Source organism: Copadichromis virginalis, linkage group LG23 (genome assembly GCF_057382275.1).
Source record: "Copadichromis virginalis isolate Kocher_CV1m ecotype Utaka linkage group LG23, C_Virginalis_male_GT1.1, whole genome shotgun sequence".
NCBI classification, from domain to species: Eukaryota; Metazoa; Chordata; class Actinopteri; order Cichliformes; family Cichlidae; genus Copadichromis; species Copadichromis virginalis.
Window position 1 is genome coordinate 23656787 of NC_140639.1, and position 23152 is coordinate 23679938.

Here is a 23152-nt window from a genome sequence, read left to right on the forward strand (position 1 = left end):
TGAAGCTATGGTAAGCATCATTAGTATTCCTCAGCAATCCCTCCAAAGCCACGCAGTTCCAGTAAGTGGTTATTTAGTCTAATCGTTTAGAAAATAGCTTTGGTATTACACCTTTTTTGCTAATTTGAGGAAAAGTTATCTACCCTTCAACCCCCCCACCTAAAGCTAGGTGAAATGTTTATTACTGACTCAGCTGCAACCTGAGGTTTTAAATCCTGGGATCTGTCATTTTCAAACTCAAATAAAAGTTTCCTGTTTATAATTGAATATTTCTTTAAAACTCCAGGCTGCTGTTGTTGTTAGATCATCCCTTTTGTTTTTCACCAACCAGATTGGAAACCGGGGGGACATGCTAGCTCCATGCCTGAGGCTTATGCAAAAGTCTGGGGGAAAAACAGAACCAAAGAGACCTATCTGCTGCCTCCCACTGAAGACGCTCAGTCCAGTCTGCAGCTGAGGATTATCGTGTGGAACGCAGGAGGAGGAACGTGAGACAGCAACTTCCTGTGAGGCAACTTTTCCACACAACATAGTAATCAGAGCAGAGACGGCAGCAGAGGAGAGAGCAGAAAACAAGAGAAGGAGAGTTAGAGAGGAGAGGCCAAATGGAGGTAAAGGTTGGGCACAACAGCCTGAGGCACACTGTCGGGGGCAGAGAGCTGCACAAAATCACCTCTGAAAGGGTAGCTGGAGCTGCTGTTGACTGAAATCATAGCAATACTGTGAGAGGCTTGATTTTATAAAATATTTTAGGAAGAAAAACTTGTGAGGTAAACTAAAAGTGCAGTAAACAGAATGTGTGCTTGCTATTCCTTCTACACAAATTTATACGTGCTGATTAGTGCGAAGACCTGTTTTACGGTGAAAACTACGGCTCAAGCAGCTAGAGTCATCACTTCAGGTTATGAGGCACCTTTCAGTCGATGTTGTGTGTGTGGTGGTGGTGAGGGGGGGCACCCCCCCCCCCAGATTTCCAGCTGCCATGTTTGTGTTTTCTACAGTTGTGGTGAGAAGTTTCCATCCATTAATCAGCCTGAATGCCGTGGTAATTTGGGGCTTTTAATGGTTTCTTTGAACTGTTCTTTTATCTCGGGTTGAACGATTGTACAGAAAACATCTTTGATGACTATAAATATAAAAACTGAGTGTACAAGCTTAAATTCATTTCGGTTTTTCTCTAATCCACACATGCTCAGATGTCTACACAGAAGCTCAAATATATACATACACTGACATAAATCTTTTAGTAAGTGGTGCTCGAGCTTCTGAGGCCTGTCGGCAGCCCTCTGTATAATCTGACAGACTCGGATCTTTGGTACTTATATATTAAAAATCGACACAATTGTACAGCTGAACAGCGAGCACAAATTCGCCCTTATGGATAGACCTCAGGGATCCATGTCCTCTCGCTGAAGGCACTATGCCCACTCAGCCCAATTCTATCGATATACTTTGGCTAGAAGTTACAAACAAATTAATGCAAGTTGGTAGTTATTATTATTATATAACTACCAAATTATCACTGATAATTTATAGCAGTGCAAGTTCAGTTTTGGTTCACACAGTAGTGCTTCTGGAGACCTGGTGGTAACCACTGGGTGGATGAGCCCATGCAGGTCAGACTTTGGGAAGTATCCCTCATGTCTCTGTAAACTAAAAAGAGGTCATTCTTCAGCTGTTTGAAAATTGCAAAACAAATGGAAATGCATATTGTGCACTCAGTCAGCTGTTGATCCACTCTTGATAATTTGGGAGTTCTTATGGAGCTATTTCTAAACAACTGCAGATTGCAAGATCAAACAGTTTAAAGAACTGTACTTAAGTTATTCCAATGCGTGAACGCTTTGCAGAAGACTTGAGGAAGACCTGAACTGTCACTCTTAGATTAGAGGAAAGTGGTTTGGATATTCAGGAACAACTCAGAATCTGCTGAGGCGCAAAACCTGAGGCTCAGAGTTTTACATCATCATGGACTGAGAGGGTGGTGACCAAGAAAGGATGCCCTTGTCCAAAATCGATGACTTCAAGCTCGACTGAAATTTGCAGCTGCTCACACAGACATGATAAAATGAGGTTTTATGGTCAGATGAGACAAAAATTGAGTTGTTTGGCCACAGGGACAAGAGGTATGTTTGGAGGAGTAAAGGTGAGGCTTTCAAACCCAAGAACACTGTAGCAGCTGTTAAGCATGGTGGTGGTAGCATCATGCTCTGGGGCTTTTCTGCTGCTAGTGGTAGTGGTACATTACACAAAGTGGATGGAATAAATACCACAAGCTTGTTGATGGCTACCAAAGCATCTGGTCTAGGTGTAAATTGCTGAGGAACATTTAACCAAATATTGCTGTGGGTGTTTGTCTGTTTCTGTTTATTGTTATTTGCCAGAACACAATTAACTTAAAATGCTCTGATTTTTAACTTACATATGAAACATGTTATCTCATCATGTGTTTTGCTGGACGTCACCTCTTACAGACTAATTTCATGTACAATCAATAGCTGCCTTGAGTTTCTCATCTCTGGCTGGTAGGTCAGGTACTCCTTGTCCTCCACCTTTTTTCTTCTTTTTCTTATGGTCTGTTCATCTTTTTTCATATTACCTTTGATGTCAAACCTTTTCTTTTTTTTAACTCATGGCTCAGGGAGAGTCTTGCAAGGATCGATATTCAGCACCTCCATTACTTCAGCTCAAGGATTTTTTTAAAGCATTGTCATCCTGTGGAAACCCTCGGGAAAGGTGCGCTTTTCCTGCTTCCATTTCTTTGTGCTGCTTTTTTGCCTTAGAGTCGCAGGATTCTCTCTTAAAGCATCGTTATATCTTTCTGCCATTTACCTCAAGGCAAACATGTTTCTTTAAAGGCTATAGAGTAAAGAAGCCACAGAAGTATGCAGATAGCATGCAGATGTAGATGACAAAAAGCCTCCTTCATTTTGATTCACCATGGTGGTATGAACAAAACCAGTCAGTGTGTTAATTTCATGAATCTGACTGTAATTTTGTGTGCGTGCTTAGTTTATGCACATGACAAGAACATTTCATAGTGAATGAGGCCCAATATTTTTGGCGCAATCAGCACTGAGTATAGACGTCCAAGGATGGCTGAGAATGACCGAGCTAAGATAAACTAGCGATGGCTCACCAACCGGACATAGTAGTGGTGGATAAGCAGAGGAAGACACAGCTTTACAAAGTGAGGAAGAAGGAACATGAGAAGCTGGAGAAGTACCAAGGGCTGAGAGAGGAGCTTAAGAAGATGTCGAGGGTGAAGGTCACAGTGGCCCCTGGGGTAATCGGAGCGGTGGGTGGAGTGACCTCCAAACTGGGCGAGTGGCTCCAGCGGATCTCAGGAGAAACATCGGAGATCTCTGTCCAGAAGAGAGCAGTCGTAGGAACAGCTAAGACACTGCGCAGGACCCTCAAGCTGAAAACTGCCTTTTTTAGTTGAAATATAAGTCGCACTGCATCTGAATAACATTTTTATAAATGTAGAAAAGAGAGCATTTCTAGCATTACATTATTTTATTAATTCATGTTTATGTTTTTTGGGGGTCCTCTTTAAACAATTTCACTATAGCATCAAATCTACCAACCAAAGGAAGCCATTCCCAAGTTGGCAGCCGACTTAAAGGCAAATTAGTGATCACTTTTCCAGACTGCTCCTGAAAATAATGAACACACAGAGTGATTTTTTTTTTTTTAGTAATTTTAACTTTGGCACATCTGGACTTCCATATAACAGAACATTGGTTAACTTCTTTTTCCTGCAGCTTCCTCGCACAAACAATACAGACAAGATTACAGGTAAAACTGCACATGTACTCCTCCACACACCTTTTTTCTCCCCTTTTACCGCTTACTGAAGATTTTCACAGTGAGAGGTTTCTGACTTTAACTTCCTCTGACCCATAACAACACACACACACACACACACACAGTGGCCTGAGGACAGAGATGGAGAGCTCTAATTTCCACAGGGCCCACAAAGTCCCTTCATCCCTCTAAACTCAATCTCGTCTCTTTCTCCCTCACAAAACTACACACACTGGCAAAATAATCACACACCCACACACAGACACACATATTTTGCAAATGTGTGCAGTCTGGCCATGTACGCCACCAAAAAAACATCTCTTTACTGTTTTCTACCCAATACTACATTATCTTTACCGAGCACAGTTTATGAAGCAAAATATACATTTTTATCCTTTGCATCCTATCCAACTCTGACTATCTTTGTTCTTTTCTTTTATTACCTGCCGACTCAATCACATGTCGCTGTGGATAAGAGCATCAGCTAAATCCCTAGCATGTAAAGAGGCTTGGAGACGTCCAGATGGTCTGTGGCTGCTCAGTAATTTGTCAAAGAAAATGATGCTGAACAGTGTAAGAAATTCAGCAAATACAGGCAGAAAGTATTCTTTCTCTTTAGTTGATGGCAAATGCTGTTTAAAGATGAGGCTGGCACGGCTTTAGGTTTTGTTTTAATGTGCGGTCCCATGAAAAATAGAGCCAACGGTTAATTTATCTTCACACTAAGTGTGCATTATACAGCCTATAATCGGGAAAACTGGTGTCTTTGAACCTTTGTAAGAGTCCAAAAAGCAATAGTTTTGCCTTCTGTAGAGCCTTTAGTCCTCTTTAGCAAGCTGAAGCCTGGACATACATTTTGAATGACATCATGCTGATGAATCACTTATTAAGAAATGCAGAAAACACCACAGATATTCCCAATACAAAAACTCATGAACATTTATTTTCTTTCTTTCTTTTTTTTTTAAAAAAGGCCTCTTCGCTGTCTCTCCCCTTAACTCTGAACACTTTGATGTGGCCAAATGGAGCAGAGGGGGCATCTAACCGCCGCCTACCTGCCTCTACTTTCATCCAGGAGTAAGCCTAATAGCCTGCAGAGGGATTCCCACAAATGCAAGAAAGTCACAGTAAGCAATACTTACTTTTATATCCTGAAGAGCTGTGATTTAATTAATGTAACCACCGAGGGAAACGGGCGGGGGTGCTGCCGCTGTGATGAATCAAAATGAGCATGTGCGTGTCTTTGTGATGGTTCTCGGTTATATGGTACCGCTGGAGCATAAACGTTGTCTCATAGGTATGTGTACGCATTTGTTTCTTTTGTAAACGCGTCAGTGTGTTTGTCCTATCGGCTCCTGCGGTGACTGAGTGGCTCTAATTGAGTGTGCAGCTCACTCAGACAGGAGGTCTCAGACAGTGTTGACATTCAGGCGGTGGAAGGCCACCATTAGGGATGACAGCTGATCATTCTTCCAGCCAGCACCCTAATTACACAGAGATGGAACGAGGGAAGGGAGGAGGAGCAGGGAGAAAGTGAGAGAGGGAGACTTTTTAAACAACAAACAGGTTCCGGTTGCTTCCAATCAAGCCTCCCGTCCCGCTGTTTCGTCCATTCATAATGGCTGCCCCCCCACTGGTGGGTAGAGAAGCAGCCAACACCCCCACTGTCTTCCTGCTCTCTGTGACCACACTGCTTCCCCCACCCGACTCTCTCAAGCTGGCATCTTTCACAATTATACCAAGTCGCGAGCTTCCGTGTGTGATTCGAAAAAGCATCTTCCTGTGTGTGTCTCGCTCTTTCTCTGGAGCGCACACACGCACATATAGAAATGTACTGACACGCACACAATCCCTTTGATGTATGGAGTCAATCAGACCTCATTGGACAGTGCTGTGATAGCCTCGGGATATCAACAGGGCTGCTCTCTGCTCACCCACACGATAAACTCTTTATGTGTCTACAGGCTTTTGGAGTAATAACAGTATCGCTGGCCTTCCTCACTCTTCACCATCCAGTTCAGCATATTGATAGCGCTCAGGCATGTAGACATGGTCAAGACGACCTGCTGAAGATTTAGAAGAAGATTTAAGTGACTTTGAATGTAGCATGGTTGTTGCTTCCACATGGGCTGATCTGAGTATGTGAAACTGCTGATCTGCAGGTACTTTCTGATACAATCACCTCTATGGTTTACAAAAAATGGACCGAAAACGATAAAAATATCCAGTGAGCGGAAGTTCACTGGGTGAAAATGCCTTGATGACCCCAGAGGAGTAATGCATATTATACAGGAGTCTGTGTATGAAAGTATATTCTAACCATCAAACAAATGCAAGAAGGGCAATTGCAAAGCAAAGAAAGGTGTAGACGGGCAGTGAAAGTGTTTACAGGACTGATAAGGCGTTCGCTGCAGTGTTTTCATTTCGAGATCTCACCTTGGCTCTAGTACCATTCTACAATAATCTCCATGAGTGCATAAGCACCCTCTTGTGAATGTTTAAAATCTTTTAGCCATTATCAGGGCCTGCAAACAGATGCTTTGTTGTGGCCTTTTTTTAAGGAGTGGCAGTAAAAAGATTAGCTCCTGTATGATTCAGCACTTTATTCAGTCGCTGTACAAAAACACATATTTGAGGCACTTGTGCTCGATATGAGTACTACTATTGTATAATTCTACTTTATTACAATTAGAAGAAAGCATAGTTTTTTTAACGGTACAGTTATAAATGAATATTTCACATTTGGAGTACTCAAAGCTTTGTTGGGCTTACAAAACATGACTCTAATTTCACTGGCTAACTATAGCAATACTTTGACCAACCAAAACAGCAACATTTTAGGCTTTTGATGCTATAAGAATCAGAATCAGAAACTTTATTGTCATTGTCATGAGAACGAAATTAAGAATGGTCCCCGATCATTGCATCATCCCTAGCAATATCAAAATATAAATAAAACAATAAAATTCAATAAATAAAATAGATAGAATACTTAAAATACTAATAAGATATAACAGTAAAACATTCACATACATTCCCACACACATGCTTCAGACCGTGCATAGATTAACACAAGAGTGGCGTGATGGACATTTTTTTGTAGTATTCAGATGTGTTATTGCAGTTGGATAACAGCTGTGTTTGAGTCTATTAGTCCTTGCTCTGATTGCCCTGTACCGTCTGCCTGAGGGCAACAGTTCGAACAGGGAGTGGCCAGGATGTGAGGTGTCTTTTATGATGTTTTGGGCCTTTTTAAAACAGTGGGCGTTGTGTAGAACTTCCAGTGTGGGGAGAGGGCAGCCAGTGATCTTTTGGGCGGTGTTAATGATCCCTTGGAGTGCTTTCCTCTGAGCCCCTGTGCAGCTAGTGTACCAGATGCATATGCAGTAAGTTAGAACACTCTCAATGGTGGCTCTGTAGAAGGACACCAGCAGTCTCTGTGTGATGTTATTCCTCCTGAGAATTCTCAGGAAGTACAGTCTCTGTTGGGCCTTTTTCAGCAGCTCGGAGGTGTTCACACTCCAGGAAAGGTTCTCCTCTATATTGACTCCCAGGAAGCGGAAGCTTGCCACCCTTTCTACACAGTCCCCATTTATGAATAGTGGTTGGATCTCTGCCTTTTTCCTTCTGAAGTCTATTATGAGTTCTTTGGTTTTTGAAGTGTTGAGGAGGAGGTTATTGGCCTTACACCATGACGTCAGCTGCTCCACCTCGTCTCTGTACGTAGACTCGTCTCCCTTGGAAATGAGCCCCACCACTGTGGTGTCATCTGCAAATTTCACAAAGATGTTGCTGTGGTGGCGAGGAGTGCAGTCGTGTGTGTAGAGAGAGTAGAGCAGTGGACTGAGCACACAGCCCTGGGGTGAGCCAGTGCTGAGACTCAGGGCTGAGGATGTGTGATGGCCAACTCTGACTCTCTGTCTACGGCCCGAGAGGAAGCTGTTGATCCACATGCAGGTGCTGTATGGAAGCCCCAGGTCTTGTAGCTTGGCCACCAGTTTGTGTGGAAGGATGGTGTTAAAAGCTGAGCAGTAATCCACGAAGAGCATCCGCACATAGCTACCATGCTCTTCCAGGTGAGTTAATGCAGCATGGAGTGCTGTGGCTACAGCGTCTTCCGTGGATCGGTTTGCTCTGTAGGCAAACTGGTGTGGATCCAGGCTGCGGGGCAGGGCTGCTGTGATGTGTCTGCGGACCAGCTTCTCAAAGCATTTCATTACCACTGGGGTGAGTGCCACCGGTCTGTAGTCATTCAGGCCGGTGATGTGGGGCTTCTTAGGCAAGGGGACTATGGTGGAGGACTTCAGGCAGAGTGGGACAGTCGCCTGTGCGAGGGATTTGTTGAAAATCCTGGTGAAGATCCCAGCCAGCTGTCCTGCACAATCCCTCAATATTCGACCTGGCACACCATCAGGACCCGCCGCCTTCCTCGGGTTAACAGCCTGCAGCATGCGCCTCACCTCGTGCTCTTCCAGGGTGAGGGTGGTGCTGCTATGGGTGGCGTGTTGCTGCTGTGGCTCCAATACCTCCGGTACCCTGGTCTCAAAGCAGGCAAAGAAGATATTCAGCTCCTCTGCCAGCTCCAGGTCACCGTCCGCAGCTCCGAGATTGATCTTATAGTTGGTTAGGTGCTGGATGCCTTGCCACACCTGCCGGCTGGTATTACTCTTCAAATGGTCCTCGATCCTCCTCCTATAGTCCCCCTTTGCCTCTCTGATGCCTCTCTTCAGGTTGGATCGGGCTGTGGTGTAGTAATCCCTGTTGCCAGACCTGAACGCAATGTTCCTCTCCTTCAGCAGCTGCCTGACCTCCCGGGTCATCCAGGGCTTTTGGTTGGGATAAGCCCGGATCCGTTTGACTGCTGTAACAGTGTCTATGCAGTGTTTTATATAGCAGAGGACACCGTCTGTGAACATTTCCAAGTCCTGATGTTCAAAGATATCCCAGTTAGTCCTGTCAAAACAGTCCTGCAGCTGCTGAGAGGCACCCTCTGGCCATATGGTAATATTCTTTGTGATGGTAAGAGCAGTTTTCTTGAGGGGGGCATATGCAGGGATTAGAAACAGTGACAAGTGGTCAGACTGACCCAGATTTGGCAAAGGTCTGGCCCTGTAGCCCATTTTGATGTTGGAATAAACTTTGTCCAGAATCTTGTCACCCCTAGTGGCACACTTGACGTGCTGGTGGAATTTGGGGATTGCTCTTTTTAAGTCTGCGTGATTGAAGTCCCCTGCTACGATATGTACAGCGTCAGGGTAAGTGCTCTGTTTATTATTGATGTTTGTATGCAGGAGTGCGATCGCAGAGTTAGCATTAGCATCTGGTGGTATGTAAACAGCTGTTATTATGACAACGGTGAACTCCCTAGGTAGGTAGATGGGCCTGCATTTAACAGTCAGATATTCAATGTCCGGTGAACAGTGACGGTCTATTATCACTGTGTTGGTACACCAGCTGTTGTTCACATACATACAGAGCCCCCCTCCTTTGCGCTTACCGGAGTCCACTGTTCGGTCATGTCGCTGTGTGGTATAGCCTGCTAGCTCAATAGCAGAGTCTGGAATGGATTGATGTAGCCAGGATTCAGTGATAAGAAGGATGCATGAGTCTTTGATGAAGTTATTCGCTGCTATTTGCAATCTCAATTCGTCCAACTTGTTCGCGAGGGATCTGGCATTTGTGATGAATAGGCTGGGGAGCGGTGGTTTGAGTGGCTGCCTCCGTAGCCTGGCTAGCGCGCCGGCCCTGCAGCCTCCTTCTCTCTCGACGCCGCCTGCGCCTCCACCCCGAAGGGATAACAATCCATGGGGAGCCCGGACTCCTCGCTATTTCCACCGGTATCTTGTGTAAGCGGACAAATTTGCTAGTCACGCTCTCGCGGTAGCTTACTCCAATCTTGAGGAGATCATGTCGGCTATAGATGTTATTCGCTTGGCTGGTAGAACACAAAAACAAACATAAGGCGTACAAAATTATCCAAACATAGCATCGATCGGTAGAACACTGAGCTGCTGCAACTACGTGCGCCGCCATCTTGAAATCTTAGACATTTCACTAAACATTTTTGTGCTTTTACTTACATAACATTTTAAAGACTATCAAATAACATATTCAAACCAAACTACAACTTCTGACAAGTCAGTGTGGAATGACCTTAAACATTATTTCTAACGACCTGCAGGGTGCGAGTTCAGAAGAAGCAAGATTTTATACAAGTCGCTGTGAAAACGTCTCTCGGCTCCATTTTCCTGATGAGATCGTGATTTTGTAATTTTCGGCCCCAACTGGAGTCAAAAGGGAGAATAAAGTTGGGTAGGCTTTACGGTGGACCTACTCAGTGATTAATGAGGTGTTACAAAGATCCATCAGTCGCTCATCAAAAAAAATGATGCCAACAGCCAAAAGATTCAGCTTTTATGGACTTCACTAACTAACAGGAGGCCATCTCTTATGCAGAGTATTAGCTATAGAGGTTTGTCATGTGATGTCACGTGCACATTGCTTAAGAATGGTCCATCATATTGGATTTGGTACAACCCCCATTTGGTAGGAAAAACATGTGCTCCCTGACGAGTTGGCAAATGGTCTTTTGCTTCCTGTCACTAGGTGAAAGTGGTCACAAAGACACTGCTGTTAAAAAAAACAAACCCTTGTAATTGTTATGGTGTTAGAAGATTGACAGCTGCCTGTAGTTTGCATGGAAGATGACAACTTGTCTGCAAACACTCACCAACTAATCACCAAGAGGTAGTAAAACTAGAAAAAGTCAGCACATACCAGAAACGGAGAAAATTTGCCTTCAATCTAAAAGCTGCACCTTTTGAAACATGCTGGATGCAATGCTGAATGACTTTGTTACTTTGAAGGTGAATATACTTTCATAGTTTTACAACTGCTCAGAGACTAGTTAGTAAGTTCTTGCAGACAAATCTGCATGTTCAATGCAAACTACAGGCGACTGCAGAAATCAGCTACTGACTAAAGCAATTCCAAGAAGATTTTTGGCAACCAGTTGTAGAATAAACTTTTTTCCATAACTGCCAGCACAGTCTCTATACTGGTGTGACTGGGGCCTTATTCACTTGTCCCCACACTGTCACACATCCAAAAGTTAACAAGTAAATGCCACATGATTAGCAATCACATTACTATTCAACCTTAATAGTTAGAACATGCTAATTAGTTTAAATAGCAAACAGCATCCATAATTCACTATGAGATTAATGCCAAATCATTAAAATGAATTTATTCAGGAAACAAAAGAGCTGACTTTTTAAATATTCTTTTAGTACAGACAAATGCTGAACAACATAACTTGTCTTTCATCTATAGCAGCCATGGGTTTTTATAATTCACGACTTAATGTCTTAATACAAATGCTATATAACAATATTGCCCCTCTACAGGCCTCATGACGGTAAAAGAAGTCAAAAATCATTTTTTAATACCAGGCTGTCAGCGTGGTTTATAGTGCTGTAAAGCTGGCCACGATAATATGGGAGTCTATGGGGAGTGACTCACGTTTGGAGCCAGCCTCCAGTGGCCACTAGAGAAACTGCAGGTTTTTATTTTGGGGGTTTTTTTTACCCCAAAGGGTCTCCACTTGTAGCCGTATTTTTACAGCATCGTATTTTTACTTTTATCTTAGTCAAGAATGTAAAATACTTCCTCCACTTCATGCATCTTTTTTTTATGCTTCCTATGCAGTTAAACCACTGACACACAGATCACACAACACTCAAACACAATAACACAGAAATGTTTTATGAATTAAAAAGCACCAGCGCATACGTGCACACACACACCATGCAAGCCTGCAGGATTCCACTTGAGATTCATAAGCATTTAATGAGTGTCTAGTGGGTGGCAGTGTGTCTGACCTTGCTCATACCCCTCTCTTATTGCCATACATCACACAGAACCCTGCGGACTTGAGCATGACAGGGATAGATGAGTGACAGCTCTTCACATGTGAGCCTGATCACATGTGAAATGAAAAAAAGGGGGGGGGGGGGGCATGTGAATAAGATATGTGGAACCACGTGTAGCGACAGGGATGGTGTGGGTAACATCAACAGTTCCACGCTGGCTCCATGTGTGTCTACAATGTGTGTGGTCGTTCCAACATAGTTGTCAAGTGCTTGAGCGGGCCAATCTCTCATCTGCCATACACTCAGATGAACTGACATACAGCCAAACCAAACCGACATAAAGACAGAGCGGAAGGCATCACTATGCAGCTCAGCGGTGCAGTTTGTCCTGACCCTGTCTGGGGCCCTCTCCTCTCCGCTGATTCTAATGAGCTCCCCGGGGATTAGACTTTGGCGGCCAGCGTCCCAATGAGGCACAAGAGGGGGGCGGGTGGTGTGGGGACGGGCAGAGGGACAACATCAATACGCCCACACAAAACAGTACACACACCTCGACACAAAAATACAAACTTGTTTTAGAGGGGGAGTGCTGGAATTTCATGTATCAGCGACATACTGTAAAAATCAATTTTTAGCACATCCATCCAGGTATGCAGGTGATTTTTACAAGTATACCCACATATATACTGTATCAGTGCTTTCTGTGGATGTGATCAGCAATTAATTTAATTATCATTTTAAAATCAATTTAAAATTCCTATTGTTTTGTCTTTGTCAGTGCTGAAAGTCTGACTATCATATACAGTCACACACACATGGTACATACACCCCATGATTCAGTGGCTTTTAGAACCAACTTTAGCAGCAATAGTAATCATTTTCTGTATGATTTTATCATTCTCTTACATCGTTTGTATATCCTATTACCCCTTCGTTGCTTCAGTTCATCCATTTATGCACAGCTCTCTTAAGCTCCTGCAAGAGTAGCTCAATAAGATTGAGGTCCTCACTTTAATTGGTCTATTGTTATTTTTTCAGCCATTCTGTTGTAGATTTACTGCTGTGCTGGGATAACTTTCCTGTTGCATGACCCAATTTGAACCAAGCTTTAGCTGTTAGACAGATGGACTCACATTTGGCTCCAGAATACTTTGGTATACAGAGGAGTTCATGAGTGTAAGTTGCCAGGTCCTGGGGCTGCAAAACAAGCTCATTTCATCACCACTCCATCATTGTGCTCGACCATTGGTATTGGGTCCTTGTGCTGATGTGCTGTGTTTGGTTTTCTTCAAAAGTAGTGCTGACCAAACATCTCCACCTTGTTCTTGTTTATCCAAAGGACATTGTTCCAGAAGGTTCAAATTTGCAATTCTAAGTTGTACAGCCATGTTATTCTTAGAGACAAGAGGCTTTCTCCTGCCACTGTCAAACAAGCCACCACTGTTCATTATTTTTTTCTATCTGTACTGTCATGAACTTTAACACTTAAAATGCTAACTGGGGCTTGTACGGTCTGAGATGTAACTCTTATGTTTTTATGTAGTTTTATCTGGCTATTGCACAGTCTGAACTTGAGGTCAGACCAGCAAACTACCAAAACCTCTGGTTTTATAGAACTGCACTTGGTGATGAACATGTAATCAACTGTATTTGACTAGCAGCACCTGGCTCTATGGAAGCAGTAAGGGCTGACTTAGTTATTCCCAGGACTATATCATCATAAGATCTTAAACTCAGAAACACACTTTACCATTAAAAAACACATATCCCCCCCCCCCCCCCCCCCCCCCCACACACACACACACACACTTCTTTAATGAATTTCAAGTTCTAGCAGGTTCTATGAACTCATAAATGTTTTGCTTTAGAGCCAATAGGGGGCAGTGTAGGTACACTAAACATTAGCATTCATTTTGCATCTTGTTTGTCACCAACAGTCAAATGTAGGTCCTGTATATACTTTCTTTAAGACCTGTTTTTTTTTCACCAATGGCTGTCTTTACCAACTGCTGAACATGGTGCTGTATCTTAACCCCGATATCCACTAGCTAAATGATGTTAAAATACACCTAAGAGGTAGCTAATGGCTGTGAGTGTGTCACTTGTGTAATTTTATAATATGTAATGTTGTAACATAAAGTACTTGACATGACATTTATGGTAAACTTGCACTAAGCTGGACTACAAGTGACCTCGAATAAAAGAAAAAAATGTATAAATAGCTATATAATTAGCTAATATAGCTAATTATATAGCTACATTCATTACACGCATATTTAGCTAATACGTGTAATGAATGTGTCAGTGTGGGTTCTATGTTGCCCCACACAGGAAGTTTCTAACAGTGTAAAAGCTCAAAATTCAAGAAGAGCTTGCTAGCAGCATAAAACCTAGTTTCTTTGCTAGCCTGTTAGCTAAGGACTCAAATGCTTCTGGCTGCAATGACACTTCCGCCACTTACCTGAAATCTAAGGAGACACAGTGTAAGAGTTTTTCATAACATGATTAGGTTTGATTTTATACTCTTTCATTTTCTTTGATTTGTCAGATAAGAGTGGTGAGATTGAAAATTGTAAAGATTTGTTTAAAAAGACTTAAAAGAAATGTTAAAGTTTTGAATGCAAGACTATCGTCGTTTTCTCTCCAGACTACCTTTACTGTTGAAGCTGATGTAACTATAATTAAAACAGTTATCCATTGGAGGATAAACCTCACTCACAGCCTGTATATTTGTGCCTAATTAGATTTAAAAAGCAAAAATAAAGTCAGTTGTTTTTACATCATCAAATGTTTTAAGTCCAAGAAAGTTTAACATTCCATTTTCCAGAAGCTTTCAGGCATATTATCTACAAACCGCTATCTAATTCACAGTTTTTAAAGTCATGTTCTGTCTTTGCAAGTGACACAAAAGCCTTATAAGTCTGCAATTTCCCTCACTGGTATCAAAGGTTAAATGGTAAGAGGGCTGATCAGGTATTGTCTGCACTAGACAAGCTCATTAATGTGTCACAATTCATTATCAGAGCCTTGTCCTCACCTTGTCAGGTGGCTAATGGGAATATCAATCATAGGCTTCCCCATCACGACCCTTCTCACATCTTTGCTTCACATCTTGCCTCTGTTGACTTCTTATCCTCAAATACCACCAGGCCCAAACAGATCTGTCTGGAACAAATGTCAAACACAATTCGGCTCAGGAGTAAACACCCACAAACATGGCTGACATACCGAGTGCGGTTCTTCTTCTTACACCTCAGAGGTGCCCGCTGCTGTTGTTTTACAGATGTTACCCAGCTGTTATGCACAGATACAATGTGTTTGCCATGATGGTTTTGTGGACAAGTGATGAACTTTGGAAGTGCTTACAGACATAAGAAAATAAGTGCTCAGAGTCATACGGAACATGAAGAACAGAATAGGATGAGATAAGAAACATCAGACACAAACGAGGTTCATTTTTAAATGTAATTGATAAAAATATATTAATTAATTTGAATTATTTAAGTTATTTTAAAAAGTTTTGAATATAAGTAATTTTGGAAAACCTTTTTAAAAGGGTATGAAATCAATTTTTATTAAAGCATTTAGTTTAATTTAAATCTTATTCATTTATTTTAATTCAAAAATAATAGTGTCATAAGATTAAAAAAGACACAACAATGTTAAATCTCAGTCACACAGCCCCAGGAATTTGTAGGGAACCCCCAGTTGCTAGAGAAAAATGCACATTCCCTGACCAGCTGAGGAATGCTGAGGATGCTGAACCAAAAACTTCCTTATTTGCTTTGATTGCTTACAAATGACCATGGTTGCCAATGTTTTTCTTGGAAAACACTAAATTGTCTGCAAACGCTTGTAAACTGGTTGGCGAATGGTTGCAGGAGGTTGCTAAGTGAAAATAGTGGAAGTTAGTTGCAAAGAGGTATATGGTGCTGCACCAAAAACCTAGTGATTGTTTTGGTCGCCTATAAGTTGCATGTGTCTGTGAAGGTTCTCAGTCATCCAGGTCATTGTAGTCAAAGGAGCTTGCAAAGAAAAGCATCTGGACTTCTTTGCTTGAAGATGTTTCACCTCTCATCCGAGAAGCTTCTTCAGTTCTAAAATCCCTCTGTGGGGGGATACTCCCACTAGGTTTAAATCTGGGACTCCCCACCATTTGACCTTAGAACTGAAGAAGCTTCTCGGATGAGAGGTGAGACGTCTATAAAAGCAACTTAAAGAAGTCCAGACGCTTTTCTTTGCAAGCTTCTTTGACTATAAGTTGCATGGAAGACACAGACATGTCTCCAATCACTTGCTAACTAGTCGTCAACTGATAGTGAAACTCAATGTAAACCAGAAATGGAGACCATTCACCATCAAAATAAAAGTCTTTTCAATTTTTACTTTGAAGGCAAACACCAAGAGAGTAGGATGTGAATGTTTGCAGACAAATCACAATCACGCCAACCAGTAGCAGCAGATGGCCGCCCAACCCTGAGCCTGGTTCTGCTGGAGATTTCTTCCTGTTGAAAGGGAGTTTTTCCTTCCCACTGTTGCCAAAGTGCTTGCTCATAGGGAGTCATATGATTGTTGGGTTTTTCTCTTTATGTATTATTGTAGGCTCTACCTTACAACATTAAGTGCCTGGAGGTGACTGTTGTTTTGATTTGGCACTGTATAAATAAAATAAATTGAATTGAATCTGAATACACATTTTTCACTACACGAGGCTGCAAAAGGATCCCTGACCAGTCTCTAAACTAAGCGACTGAAACCTTAATTTTTCACAGCCGATCTGAGACAAACACCACTTAGCACACAGTGAGTGCACTTGTAGAGGAACCAACACTAAGATTTCAGCATCTCTGCTTGGGTAGCTTTGAAGGTGTTTTTCAGGTGTATGTGTGCTTTGAGTTTTAGCCACACCTCAGCTTCACTTTACCTAAAAGGGAAGGCAGAAAAAAACAGCAAATGCAAGCTGAACACTCTGCTCAACAAAGAGTCGAACAACTCTTTCTGTTGCCCCAAAAACACATAGCCTATGTGGAGACTGTATGAGTGACAAATGAGGGTTGTTTCGAGGCCGTTATTAAAAACAAAACAAAACAAAAACTTTTTGAACAAACTTTCAGAAAAAGAGGCCTCGAGCAAAACATTTGTCCAGCTTCTTTTTTATTTCTCACGTGTCATTGCAATGTTATTTGCCAGTGTACCAGGAAGCAGATCTTAGCTTACAAAAAGCTGATTTGTGAGCGAAATTAGTTTTAAAAAAATGCCTGGTGTTTATTCAAATAATGGCTTCCACCACTTAATCACACCTGCGTTCATCTGAATGAAAACATTCATTTAGGAATTAAAAGTGTCTCTTGTGTAATCACTTTAATTGGTTTCTGAAGCAATTAAACAAACATAATAAGAATCAATGGTGAAAGTTAGGGGCTTTTCATGAGAAAGCTTTTTACATGGTTATCCTTTGATTTCTCCCAGTTTAGATGTAATTAGTTATTATAGTAAATGTCATGGAGAAAGCCAGATCATCTAAATGAGTCACAATAATTACTTAATTATTACTGTAAATCTTGCACCGGTAATGTATTAATTCCTTTTTGCATTAATGCAGCAGGTTCAGTTAAACCTGCGTAGCTTTATTCATTTAGCCCTCCTGGCTTATAGCTGAATAGATGCATTTCCATACTGTGATATAATAACTAGTGGCTTGTTTAAGAGAAGCTAAGTAACTGTCAAATGAGCAAAGAAACCTGGAGCAGAATGGGAAGTATAGTGCTTAAAGAATGCCGTGAATGGCAGGTGGTCAGGAGGCCAACTCTGCATTCCCAGACTATTTCTTCTCTTTGTTCTCCTCCTCTTGTGTTTTCTCTCTCTTTTGTTTTGACTTGATACAGCTCCAAGGCGGAGAGGAGTTCATCGACTTGGACAGCTCGATAGCAAGCGTCGCTTCCAGAGCTCCTGCTCTCAAATTGCCTGTAATTTCATTTTTGTGTTTAAATATGTGTTTCTTGTCAGGTATGTGGCGGCAAGAAGAAAAACAGGCACACAGACAGCTCTGACAAGCAATTACACCACAGCTTGTTTGGGAGGCAGATCGGGATGAGCTCTGGTCTGCTGGCAGGGCAGAGGATTCAATACTCCAGAGGAGAAAATGGCCATAGGGAGAACAGTGGTGAGGAAACCACGAGCACAGCCCTGGCTTTTATTTTATTCTAATTCCCTTTGTTGACTGAACATAGCCGGAGTTGTGGGAGGAGATTGTCTGGGAAAGGGCAAGAAAATAAGCCCTCAGCAGGACGCCTCAATTGGTAGTTTGACTAAACTTCACATAAAATTATATTTCAAAAGGTTTTGTCAATAGTATATTTTGGTGAGAAAAGCACAGCAGCCTTGTGGTAACAGATAGATTCAAATTGTAGATCTAAAGAGTTATGATTATTTTATTTTATTGTTTTGTTTACTAGTTTCTGTGTCTGTCCGTGTACCTGCTTTCATACTGGAGGTTTTATAGTTTTCCAGTTTTCAGGAAATTTACATAATGACTGAGGAGTCAAGTTGTCTTTGGGTGAATATAAACCCACTGGACACTTCATTAGGTACGACTTACTAGTAGATGGTTTGTCTCTATTTTGCCTTAAGAGCTACTTTAATTCTTCATTGCACAGATTCAACAGAGTGCTGGAAACACTCTTTAGAAATTTTGGTCTATGTTGACATGATAGCGTCACACAGTTGCTGCATGTTTGTCGGCTGCACATCCATAATGAGAATCTCCTGTTCCACCACATCCCAAAGGTGCTGTGGAGACTATTTGAGTACAGCAAACACGTTGTTATGTTTGAGAAACTGGTTTGAGATGATCTGAGCTTTTATCAGAACATAGTACACTTTGGTCACAAAGGGATGGACATGATCAGCAACAACACACAGGTAAGCTTTGTTGGTATGGATCCAGGCTAAATAAATACTCATCTGAACAGGCAATGTTATTCCAGTCTTCAGTTTTAGTGAACCCTTGTGAACTATAGCCTCATTTCCTGTTCTTGGCTGACAGGAGTGGCACCAGGTGTGGTCTTCTGCTGCTGTAGCCCATCTGCTTCAAGGTGTGACATGTTTTCTATTCAGAGATGCTCTTCTGCATACCTTAGTTGTAAAGAGTGGTTATTTTATTTACTGTTCATATCATCTCAAAGCAATCTAGCCATTCTCCTCTGAAGGCATTTTGTCCAAGAGGATATTTTCTTTATTTTGGATGATTTTCTGTAAAATTTGGAGATGATTGTGCGGGAAAATCCCAGCAGATCAGCAGGTTCTGAAATACTCAGATCAGCTCCTCTGGCACCAACAATGCTGCTTTGTCACTTAAAAAAGTCACATAAATCTTCTTTCTTCCACATTCTGACGCTCGCTTTGAATTTAAGCTAGGCGTCTTAACCATGTCTACATGCCTAAGTGTGTTGAGTTGCTTCTATGTGATCGGTTGATTTGATTTACACCAACCTGACTCCAAATTCTTGGCTTCTTGGTTGCATTTAGTGACAAATGGCGATAATGGTGAAAAACGCTGACAATCATTTTTTTAATAGTCTTATCTACCTTGACCACTTTGGTGTGAGTTGAGATGTTGCTTTCTCTTGAACATAATGTAACTATGTGACACTCTCTTTATGCAAATATTCAGAAATAATGTTTCTTTCTTTAAATAATTACAGTTACTCAAAAAAGCAGATTTCTCCTTGGAACTTGTTTTTTTTCCTTCAGTCATATCACTCTGCAGAAGAAAACATTGTGTTCATGACAAGAGGTCTACTGTAGCTGCAAACTCTGATTGTTTGGCAGATGTAGGCAGTGAAAAGAAAATAATTCCTCGATGAAACTGCTGGGTCGTGATATCTGGAAGAAACATCGCTGCTGAGTTTTTCAGATTTTTTTTTGTTTAGTGCTTTGAGCTCCTCGAGACAAGAGTAAATCAAATCATCATATTCAAGAGAAGGTAGACATCTGAGCAGCCAAAACAGTCAAACTGAAACATCCACTCACATAAACATGAAACTGTCCCTAACAGAAACGTACGCTTCAGTTCTTTAAACCAGCTAGCACTAACACTGCTGGAGTTTTAGACAGGACTTAGGATTTTACTGGATGTGATGATTAATCGATGACTTTGCTGGAATCTGATATTTTTAGCATATGCCAGCTGGCAGAAATGTCTGCTGTACACAGTCTTACAAAGTGCAGGCTATGTTTAAATTGGACACATCACTGGTGTTCAATAACGAGAAAAAAACCCTGCATCCATTAATTTTCTTAACCATTAAAAAAACAAACCTGAGGGCGGTTTCTCCTTAGGTCAGCTTGGCGTCTCGCCAAGGCTACAGCCTTCACAGCCATTCTGTCATCAAAGCTTGTATCACTTTAGTGAACTGTAGGGGTGTGGCAGAGGGTGCTGACAGTGGTCATATCTGATGCACAACCTTCCCATTGTGCACACATATGTGGATGTCAGAGCCAGTGGCTCAGGAGGTGGCATGTGACAGATGGGCAGGGCAGCTCAACTGTCCTCGGTCGTGAACCAGGAAGTCTCACCCTCAGAGGGAGTCCCAGGGCAATGTGCGGTGGCTCTGTGGGAAAGAGTACAGTTAGTCCATTCTCAGATGTTCCATTAACTTGATTAATGGCCTAATTACTGCCAGTAAACACCGCCAGGAGATAAAAAGCAGGAAAGGGGAGGAAGGTTGGGGAAGTAGGTTGGCTCATGGTCAATCAATTACGGTTGTTCTTTTGTTCCTAAAGAACACAAAACAAACTTAGACAGCTTTTTTAACCTTTTTTTACCTGGGTTTTTTTCACTGAGAGTAGTGCTGCACCAAGTAACATCCTCATGGGATGAAAACTGGAGCCAGTATGCCTAAACCTGCAGTTCCTCTAGTGGCCACCTGAGGTTGGCTACTAAAACAGCTAAAATGCTCTTTAGTGAACTTTTATTAACAACCTATCGAAGAAGCCTGTACATAAAATGTAAAAGAAAAAAAATGTATGATCCCATTCGAACATATTTAATCAAATGCTTGATTGGAAGTAAGAGGTTGTGACAGGGTTGATATTTTAGGGAGCAGAACCACTTTAGGAAGCGTATTTAGAGCTGGGGAACAGCCACCCAGCGATAGGATATTTTAAATGTTCAACTTTGAGGTCTGGCAGACACTTACAGCCGCTTTAATCAATTAAACCACCAAACGGCAGATGGTAAAGAGTTTGAAGCTAACTAACCAGTGAATAAATTAGAACATTTGGCAACTACACTGGCAGATATTTACCCCGCAAGTCGGTAGACACAAATGTCAATATTGCAGAGTGTTTAAATGGGAGGTGTTCCTGCGTGGGGTACAGGTGTAGATTCGTATGAAGACCTTGTGTAAATTGGAACTATTGATTTTTTTAAAATGTATTTATTTATGTAAAAGTTTGCCGCAAGAGACAACGTTTACAGTTGGTTTTAAAAGCTTTAAAAGACTAGAAGGCCTGTTCATGCAAAAAGATTCAAATCGTCTTTGCATGTATAATCATCACTGGGAAACAAAACCTTGTTCTTGTTTTTCTGTCTCTCTGAAAATAGTATCTGGCAGGAAAACAAATACCTCCAACAAATGTTTTGGAGTAGCGTGTCTGGTGCCCCCTCTGCCATCCCCGTTCGCCGTGTGGGCGGCTCGCTTCAGCCTCTCTTCCATCTCCCTTCGTCTTCTTCCACAGATGTGGGTTGAGAGTGTTGCAAGGCCTTTGCTCTCTCATAGAGAGAACCAAGGAAGCGAGCCTTCATCCTCCTCCACACTAGTCTGAAACGCAGCCAAGTTCAGCGAGGCAGCCGCGACCCACCCCGTGCAGCACTTACAAGCAGTTCAGAGGCTGCATCCTGCTCCGTGACGTGGAACAGAAGTGTGGGCTTCTCTGGTAGTCGGCAAAATAAGGTGTTGAAATGAGTGGAATTGATTATGTGATTTATGTATTTATGTAAAAACAAGAATTAGTGCTATGATCAATGTGTGGGCAATATACGTGAAAAATTCATTGACTTTGCAGGGGCTACGTCCAATTACTGCGTTGTATATATTTTTCCATAACGTGTGCAAAATCTTTGCAAGGTGTCTCTTTTATTTATGATGTTAATGATTTTAATGTAAAGAGTGTTCCTAATGACTGAACTTCTTTACTAAGTTTTCAATTCTTTAAGTCCATAAATCATTGAGTTGTTACTCTGGGCTTCATTTTGAATGTTGTGAGGGGGATTCACTGTTACTTCCCTCCAAACTGAGGTCTTTGGTTCTTTCTCAGTAACATGCGTATAGAATGGGACTCTTTTATATTGTTTTCATTGATTCTGTCATGGCAACCTTGTAACAGAGCCCTGCTTCATAATTGGATTGCTACATGGGACACAATAAGCTTCAGTTCCTCCAGCTAAAGCTGGTGACAGACGGCACAAGGTGGAAATGCTTGTAGGGTTTTGATGCAAAGCTGCTTTGAAATGTGTAACAAAAATCACATTTCACAGAAGATGCTGTAGCATAGTGTTGTAATATTCCCGTAAAAGGGTTTGAAATGAAAAGAAGCATTACAGCAAATGAAAAAAAAGTTGATCTGTGTACTCATTTCATGAGGGCTTGTACCTTGTGCCTCAAACAGGGAGTAGACTTAATAATTATATGATTAGAGTTTAATGATGAAGGATAACGCCTATTTTCTTGTATATATCCTCGGGCGCGTTCGACTCTGTGTTATTGAGGAATGCTAAATGCTCTCCTTTCACTGGTTTCGAGTTTTACAGTAATTGGGCGAGAGTCAGAACATGCCTTGAAAGGCTTACCAGAACAAGAAAATGACTGTCAGAGACATAAAACTGGATAATAAGGACACCATCCTGTCAATCCAGAGTGTTTTCATTTTAGTTTTAATGATGGACTCTGTCAGTGGGTTGTCACAGTTTCAGTGGGACCACATCTATTTGTTTTGAGAATTTTCTTTGAGTCATGCGGCACAACAGCAACAGACAGGTCTGCTTCAGTTTAAGCTGTGGTTTGGCGATAACTCTCATGTCTTTTTTCATGGTGTAACTAATGGCTTCTGTTTATTTCTGTCTGCATCCATTTATCAATAAATTAAATGATTAAAATAGAATAAACAAATTAAAAGTTATATATCTGTTTGTATGTATGTATTTTATTTATTTGTTATTGCACTTTCAATCACTGGTTTTCCTTACAATAAAACATTTCTATTGGGCAGGCCAGGCAGCACTGCTTGCCCAGTGATTGGGCCCAGTTGATTCCATTGCCTGTTTACATCAACATTATTGCTGTCTCAGGGCAGCAGTTGCGTATTTGGTGGGCTAAAGGGACATTCTAATACCAGTGGATCCTGAAAATTATGCTATACTATACTATTTATAATGTTTTCATTTACTCTGTTAAATCTGAGTCCAGCTT

General features: G+C 41.7%; 1 protein-coding gene and 1 long non-coding RNA gene across 2 annotated transcripts in view; both read left to right on the plus strand.

The window, feature by feature from the left end:
- The window catches only part of LOC146680923 (receptor tyrosine-protein kinase erbB-4-like), a 376413-nt gene extending 374655 nt beyond the window's left edge, over positions 1-1758 (plus strand). The window contains exon 27 of the mRNA XM_085447520.1: positions 332-1758. Within this exon, the coding sequence (XP_085303646.1) occupies positions 332-492 (161 nt within the window). The 3' untranslated portion in view covers positions 493-1758. The remainder of the gene's footprint in view (positions 1-331) is intronic.
- Positions 1759-1844: 86 nt separating this feature from the next.
- LOC146680925 (uncharacterized) lies at positions 1845-21675 on the plus strand. Its single transcript, XR_014917842.1, has 2 exons — positions 1845-4937; positions 21289-21675. It is a non-coding gene; the product is annotated as an uncharacterized LOC146680925 (long non-coding RNA).
- Positions 21676-23152: the final 1477 nt, after the last annotated feature.